This window comes from Crocuta crocuta, unplaced genomic scaffold (assembly GCF_008692635.1).
Source record: "Crocuta crocuta isolate KB4526 unplaced genomic scaffold, BGI_CrCroc_1.0 scaffold2720, whole genome shotgun sequence".
NCBI classification, from domain to species: domain Eukaryota; kingdom Metazoa; phylum Chordata; class Mammalia; order Carnivora; family Hyaenidae; genus Crocuta; species Crocuta crocuta.
In genome coordinates this window covers 108,871-115,637 of record NW_027531055.1, presented here as the reverse complement: position 1 = coordinate 115,637, position 6,767 = coordinate 108,871, and the positions used below count along the sequence as shown (strand labels likewise).

Below are 6,767 nucleotides of genomic sequence, written 5' to 3'. Positions count from 1 at the left end.
CTGATGACTGCGATCTCACCAGACGAGGAGTTGTGGGGCCCCAAGAACACCCCGGACGCCAGCAGCAGCGAGTCGTCCTGGTTGAACTGGGAGAACTGGGTGTAGCTCCAGTTATAGGGCCGCATGTCCGCGCTGTGCATCAGCGAGACGGTCAGGTCGTTGTTCCAGATCTGCAGGAAGGCTCGGTCATCTCGGGGCCTCTGTCCCCACCTTGCACATAACACCAGGGGCCTGTGCTGCAAGCCCCTCACCCTGCCAGTGTCCTGCCCAGAAGCCACCACTGGGAGGGGGTTCCTTGCCCCTGGCTGCCGGCGCACCTGAGGTGTGTGGGTCCACGGGATCGGGCTCCCGGCCCTCCCTCAGCAGTGAGGGCCACCCACCCAGCCTCCATCCTGCGAGCCCCAGGTCCTGGCCCCTCCCCAGCTGGCTGGGCTGCCCGGCCTGGCTCCTGCGGGCTGTGCTCACCTTCACCGTGCAGTCCTTGGAGCAGGAAGCAAACTGGTAGCCCGAGTGCGAGAAGCTGAGGTGCAGGACCTGGTCTGTGTGCTCCCTGAGCGTCTGCACTTCCACGCAGGGCACCGTGTCGTAGAGCCGCCGGAACTCTTCATACCAGGATGTAGCCGCTGGGGAGAGGGGCGGTCACTGCTGGGCCCCTGAGCCCCCCTTCCTACAGCACCCAGGCAGCACGGGGGCCAGCCCTGCTCTTGCAGGCCACTAGCTGCCTGCAGGGCTCTCCCCCCAACACCGGCCCTGTGCTCAGCCATGGCCTGGCTGTCCCCTGTCAAGGTGGGGGCCACACGGTGTCTTGACCACTGTGCAGATCTGGACAGTGGGGGACCAACGTGGTGGCTTCATGCTGTGGTGGCAGTGGGTGGGTGGCCCTGCCTCCCGCCCGGCCAGCCTAGTGGACCATGGAGCCACGTGCAGACCCTGACCTGGGTGCCGGGGCACGTCGCGGGCCACCTGGTAGTAGCGGTAGAACTGCTCCCTCCACAGGAACTCATCCCGGGACACAGCGTGCCATTGGCGACACACCAGACCAGCAGCAAGCACGTCCGCCGGGCCCAAGCTCAGGAAGATCTGGTAGATGAGGCTGTCAGGGAGCAGGGGTGCGCACCCCTCGTCCATTGTGACATTCTGGACGGGCAGCCCTGGAACCCACACGTGGTCCCCTCAGTTGCCAGTTGCACTGTGGGAAGGGCACCTGCCCCAAGGGACCTGGGGCTGCGCTGGGGCAACTGCCCTGCTGGGAACCCCACTGGACTGAGAGTGTGTGGACGGCCAGCTGGCCCTGCCCACGGGGCTAAGGATCCAACAGCTTCTCTAAGCCCCCCGACCCCACACTCCTGACCGGCCCCCTGCAAGTCCTAGTGATTCCCTGGAACAGGCAGCTTCTGGGAGGGCAGCAGACACCGCCCAGCACCTCCTGGCCCGGTCCAGCCGGAGGTGGGAGTGTGGGGCGGCCCTTCTGGGCCCCAGATCTGATCTCCCCTCAGAAGGGTCCTGGTCTGGGGGACTGGCTCTGACCTCCTCCCGCTCACGGGCCCAGACAGACATGTGGACGCCTAGGCTGGTGACTAATCCGAGGCCAAGAAAGGAAGAACCAGCGACCCGCACGCACTCCAGTCACTCTGACCTTGTAGACACAAGGCTTTGGAGCTGTCAGCTTGGACAGAGGGCCTTCCAGAAGGANCCTGGGGCACCAGCCGGCCCTTGGCCTGTGCCTTGTGGTCGAAGGGAGCCCTGGCAGGCGGTCAGCGGGCCAGGGCGGCCACTGCCCGGCGAGCTGTGGGCGGGGCGTGGGCTGCCAACGCCCCCTCCCACCTTCCTTCCGAGGGGCTACCGGGGGCGGGGCCTCGGCTCGGCCAGGGTCCCCGCGGCGCCGAAGCCTCTGCGACGCGTTCGTCGGCAGAGGGCGCGACCGAGGCCGAGGGGCCGGNNATGATGGAGCCCGCCAGGCCGACGCCTCGAGCCCTGAAGCATCGATAGCCGCGGAGTGTCGAGCGCCTGGCACCCCGCCTCGGCTGTTGCTGCGCCTGCGCACACGGAGCTCTCTCGGAACAGCGCCCCCGGCGGCCGGGAGGGGCGGCGGCCTTGCTCGGGAGCTAGTGCGCGGGGCTGGGACCTACTACGCTCACCCACGGCGCGGGTTCGAGACCTGGCGCTGCCGCTCGCTCGCCGCGGCTGCGGCCCTGGGTGGGGGTCGTGGACAAGGAACCAGAAGTTAACTAGGACTCCTTAGGCAGGAGATGGCGCCAGAGCCCTCTCAGGAAGTGCAGAGTCGAGGAGGCCGGAGTGGACTCTTGCTGGGGGTGAGGGGAAGGGCAGGGAGCTCGGTTAGGCCGGAGGTGGACCGACGCGGACTTCCTGGGCCAGGCTTCCGGGTGACACCGGACAGTGGACTCTGACCCACGGCTCGGACACCCTGCCTCCCTGACTGGTGACTGCCACTGCCATGCTGAACCCCAGGACTGCCCTCCTCTTGACTGTGCTCCTGGCTGGGGGCTCCCTGAGCAGGCGGGCTCGGGGACCTCCTCGACCCGCGTCCCCCATCAGCACTGTCCAGCCGAAGGCCAGCTTCAGTGCTCAGCAGGTAGAGGGGGCAGGTGGAGAGGCGGGCGCTCATGCAGCCTTTCAGGGGTCATCCCGTGTCCTCACGCGCTTGCCCCTAGTTTGCAGGGACGTGGCTCCTTGTGGCCGTGGCCTCCTCGTGCCGCTTCCTGCAGGAGCAGGGCCACCGGGCTGAGGCCACCTCACTGCACGTGGCTCCCCAGGGTGCAGACATGGCCGTCAGCACCTTCCGGAAGCTGTGAGTCCCCAGCCCAGACCCCTGACCCTGACGCCAGCCTTTCTGTGGCCTGGGCCAGAGTCCTGGGAGGCGCTGCCCAGGCTGGGGTCCCTAAGCCTGCCGTGCCAACCTCCACCCCCGCCCTCCCCAGGGATGGGATCTGCTGGCAGGTGCGGCAGCTCTACAGAGACACAGGAGTCGAGGGGCGTTTCCTGCTCCAAGGTGAGGGGAGGGCATGGGGGGGGTGCAGGGCTGGGGGGGCCGGAAGCTGCCTCCGCTGACCCGGCCCTGCCCAGCCCGAGGTGCCCGTGGGCCAGTAGATGTGGTTGTCGGGGAGACAGACTACCGAGACTTCGCCATCCTGTACCTGGAGCGGGCGAGGCAGCTGTCGGTGAAGCTGTACGGTGCGTGCACGCGGAAGNCAGACGGACACACAGCCCCTCCCTGCCTCCCTGTCTCTGCATTCTCTCCAGCTGAGCAGGGGTCCGGGGAGGAGCCCCCGCACACCGGCCCAGGTGTGGGGACAGAGGGGACGGGGAGGAGGGGTGGGTGTGTCCCAGGCACACGGGCCACACGCCCGGCACGCCCTGCCTGTGCCCTCACCACGTGCCCAGGAGCCCGATGTGCCCCACAGCCCGCTCACTGCCCCCAAGTGACTTGGCCCTGAGTGCATTTGAGCAGCGGATCCAGAGGGCCAACCTGACCGAGGACCACATCTTGTTCTTCCCCAAGTACGGTAAGCACCCCCCCACCCCCGCCTGCCTCGCCCTCCCGCTGTGTGCTGTGTGCCCTGCTCGTCACTCCTGACCCCCGCCCGGGCCCTCAGGTTTCTGCGAGTCTGCAGACCAGTTCCACGTCCTGGATGGTGAGTGGGCCGCGCTGGTGGGCGGTGAGTGAAGGCAGGGCACCCGCCGCTCCCTCTCTGGCTGAGCCTGGTCTCTGTGCCCCAGAAGTGAGGAGGTGAATCCAGGTGGCAGCCCCGAACCCAGAAGGAGCGAAGACCCTGAAGGTGATGGCGTCCACTGCCCCACCCACTGAGCCCTGGCACCCCCTCGGGCCAGGGCCACCCTGGGGGGGGACTCGCTCCCAAGCGCATCCTGAAGCGGCCCCTGGCCCACGGGAGCACGGGGAGGGGCACTGCTTTCATTAAACGCTGTCCAGCTTGGCCCCCGATTCCTTCCTTTCCCCACTGGACCTGGACCGGGGCCTCCATCTGCCCGTCGTCTCGTGGGCGCTGCGCCGAGCCCTCCTGTCCGTGCCCGGCTCTCCTCTGCATTGCGGGCCCAGCTGCCCTTCCCTGGTCCCTGCGTCTAAGCACGTGTGCCCTGCGGGTCTTCCTAGGCCACCCTGGGCGGGCCCCGTCCTGAGCCTGCCCCCTGCTCAGGCGTCAGGGTGCGTTTTCTAGAGGGCTCAGGAGCTCGGTCCACAGGTTCCCCTAGTCTCCTGCCGGCCCGGGGCTCCCTCCTGGGGACAGGCCAGGCCCCCGGGGAGGGGCAGGCAGAGCCCCTCGCGGGTCCTGGATGTGGTGCCTGGGTCTGGGATGAGCTGGCATCCCTCTTAGTCGGGAGGCCAGGCTGGCCCCGTGGCTGCCCCTGCGGGCTGGTAAGCGCTGATGGGGCACAGCACTGACCACCCGGGGCTGAGTCCAGTCCTGGCACCGGGCAGCCAGGCGCCCTGGGGGAGGTCATGAGGGTCATGAGGGTGGGCAGGCAGGGAGAATAAGGCGGGGGGGGGGCATCTACCCCGGAACGGAGGCAGCAGCCCAGCCTGGCTCATGCGCTAGGAGTGGGGTGGGCTCAGGAGCTTGGCAGACGAGGGAGGGAGCCCACACCCGGGTTCTGAGCGCAGTCACCAGGAACCAGGAGGCTAGGTTCTCTCTGCAGAGACCTTTCTGGAATGTGGGAACTCTGAGCCCAGTGGAAGATGCAGGTGGGGAGGGAGGGGCTGAAAATGGGGTAATGAGGTCTCCCCCCACACAGTGGCTGCCTGGAGGGGCCCTTCCAAAGGATGCCCCCTGCTGGGGGGATGTGGAGCCCTGGGGAAGGTCTGCCTTCCGCTGCCTCATCACTGTCCCGCAGGGTACATCGGGTGTCCTTTCCACACACCGGGGTCCCTCACTGGGCGTCCCCAGACAGTGGGGACCTCGCTGAAAGAGAAGAATCAGGACTGGGGAAAACCGACTCTAGAGGTCAGTCCAGGAAGCCACAGGGCACTCTTGAAAGAAAAGAAACAGAATTGAGTCATCCCGCATACCGCTCTCCGCGTGGGTCCGGACCCTGGGTTGGGGAGGTCCCACAGGGCTGGGGACAGCAGCCCAGCGGGCAGGGCCTGGACCCCGCTCCCGCCCCCGCTGCTGAGAACACTCTCCAGATCTTTACAACCGCATCCCCCCCACCCCCCAGTGTCGCTAACCCATCTTCTCCATTTGCTGGAGGGCACTGGCCAATTTCAGCAGCACAAATGGCTTGGGGGAGGGTGCTGTGCCCTAAGGGGTCTGGGGGCGCCCTGCTCCAGGACAGTGTGTCCGGCTCTGAGAACACCTCCTCCTCCGCGGGAGGCCAGCTCTCTCCTCCCCTCCGTGGCCTCCCTAAGCCTCGCTGGGCAAGATCCAGGCCCACGTGGCTGTGAGTCAGCACCCTGGGGTGCTTCTGGCCATCCGTGCCTGGCACACACTTCCCATCCTGGAGAAATGTGTGTGCCTCACCCCCCCCCACACTGTCCCCGGGGAACCAGGACAGCTTAGGGGGGTGGCCACCCCTCCAGCATTTGAGGGAGGGTCTGAGGGCAAATTATTGCCTCAGGCCGGGGCCAGACTGGGGCTGGAAGGTCAGGAAAATGGGCATTAACTTAGCCAAAGCTGGACCTGAAACCGGCCCCAAGCCCCGCTGTATTGGGACCCTCAAGGCACCCACCTGATGAGTGCTTCTGGCCCCGGGCACACGGGCCGGGGGGGATGCCCTGTCCCTGGAAGCTCGAAGTCCAGAACTCGCCACTGACTGATGGTGAGGCTCAGGGGCATCTGGGAGCTGGGCGCCCCTCCAGCCCCCATTTCCTCCCTCCCCCCCAGTGGCCTCCTTCCCTGGACCGCGGGGGGGTGGGGATGGGGACCACGCCATCCCAAGTGAGCCATAGGCCACAGAGCGGGAGGGACCACTGTCTGGTCCCATCTCTGCATGGCCACGTGGCCCGCTGGCGCAGGCCAGGCCAGGAGGGTGGGCAGTTGCTGGGAGGGGCCGGCAGCAGCCCTGTGGGGGCTCCATGTCTGCAGGGGTCGGGGACCATGTCCGACCCCACAGACGGGGGATGCCCACTCAATGTGTCTGATGCTGGACTCCCAGGAAGACAGATATATGGGGGTGGGAGAAGAGGGGAAGGTGGGCAGCCCTGGTCCCCCAAGACTTTGAGGGAGAAGGGCCTCCCCGCAGGCCCCATATCCCAGAGTCCCACAGCAAAGAGCTGGATACAGGGCACATCACATGGGCCATAGCTCAGAGCTGGCATTGCCCCAGAGAGCACCTGCATGCGTCACCCCACATCCCCAGACAGAGAATGAGGGGCCCTGCTCTGCGGTCTGGGAGGGCTCGAAGGGAGGGATCCTTCTGGGAAGGCTGCATGTCCAGAGGGCGGCGCCAGAGGCCCTCCTGAGTGAGGGCAGGTCAGCAGCACCTGTCCCTCTGGGTCTCCGCCAGCAAGTCTGCAGGGGGTGCGGACAGGGGGTGATTTCAGTTGTCATGAACTTTATTTACAAAAGAAAAAAATGTTTCATGAACTCCAACTGTCACAAATCATGTGAAATAATTGTAGTTCTAAGTGAATTATTTTTATGTAAAATAATGTTAATTTGTATTTTGCCTTTTAATTCTAACAGAGAATTTTTAATACCTTAGAAGAAAAAAAAAGTACCTTTAAAAAGCGTACACAAACTAACTGGCGGCCGTGGCTGGGGAGCTGGAGGGGGCGCTGGGCCGGGAGCCCACCC

At 65.9% G+C, this 6,767-nt stretch overlaps 3 protein-coding genes across 4 annotated transcripts in view; 2 read left to right on the top strand and 1 right to left on the bottom strand.

Moving 5' to 3' along the window:
* The window catches only part of FBXW5 (F-box and WD repeat domain containing 5), a 3,586-nt gene extending 1,925 nt beyond the window's left edge, over positions 1 to 1,661 (bottom strand). The window contains exons 1-4 of one of the 2 annotated variants that reach the window (XM_077771017.1): positions 1,637 to 1,661; positions 936 to 1,151; positions 466 to 623; positions 20 to 170 (exon numbers count right to left, since the gene is read on the bottom strand). In XM_077771017.1, coding sequence (XP_077627143.1) covers positions 20 to 170; positions 466 to 623; positions 936 to 1,128 — 502 coding nt within the window. In that variant the 5' untranslated portion in view covers positions 1,129 to 1,151; positions 1,637 to 1,661. The remainder of the gene's footprint in view (positions 1 to 19; positions 171 to 465; positions 624 to 935; positions 1,152 to 1,636) is intronic. The other variant, XM_077771019.1, reaches the window with a different exon arrangement.
* Positions 1,662 to 2,123: 462 nt separating this feature from the next.
* On the top strand, positions 2,124 to 3,953 carry C8G (complement C8 gamma chain). The gene is made up of 7 exons (XM_077771020.1): positions 2,124 to 2,593; positions 2,673 to 2,809; positions 2,940 to 3,010; positions 3,085 to 3,192; positions 3,423 to 3,524; positions 3,615 to 3,653; positions 3,739 to 3,953. Exons 1-7 carry the CDS (start codon positions 2,456 to 2,458, stop codon positions 3,750 to 3,752), a joined length of 609 nt encoding a protein of 202 aa, XP_077627146.1. The 5' UTR covers positions 2,124 to 2,455; the 3' UTR covers positions 3,753 to 3,953.
* Positions 3,954 to 5,741: 1,788 nt separating this feature from the next.
* The window catches only part of LCN12 (lipocalin 12), a 6,373-nt gene continuing 5,347 nt past the window's right edge, over positions 5,742 to 6,767 (top strand). Inside the window, exon 1 of the mRNA XM_077771006.1 lies at positions 5,742 to 5,790. Within this exon, the coding sequence (XP_077627132.1) occupies positions 5,742 to 5,790 (49 nt within the window). The remainder of the gene's footprint in view (positions 5,791 to 6,767) is intronic.

Excerpts from the sequence above, each read along its gene's own strand:
- C8G (XM_077771020.1), top strand. The coding sequence starts at position 2,456 with ATGCTGAACCCCAGGACTGCCCTCCTCTTGACTGTGCTCCTGGCTGGG. Across the intron at positions 2,594-2,672 it reads CCAGCTTCAGTGCTCAGCAG|TTTGCAGGGACGTGGCTCCT; the intron begins GTAGAGGGGGCA and ends GCTTGCCCCTAG. Across the intron at positions 3,193-3,422 it reads GCTGTCGGTGAAGCTGTACG|CCCGCTCACTGCCCCCAAGT; the intron begins GTGCGTGCACGC and ends TGTGCCCCACAG.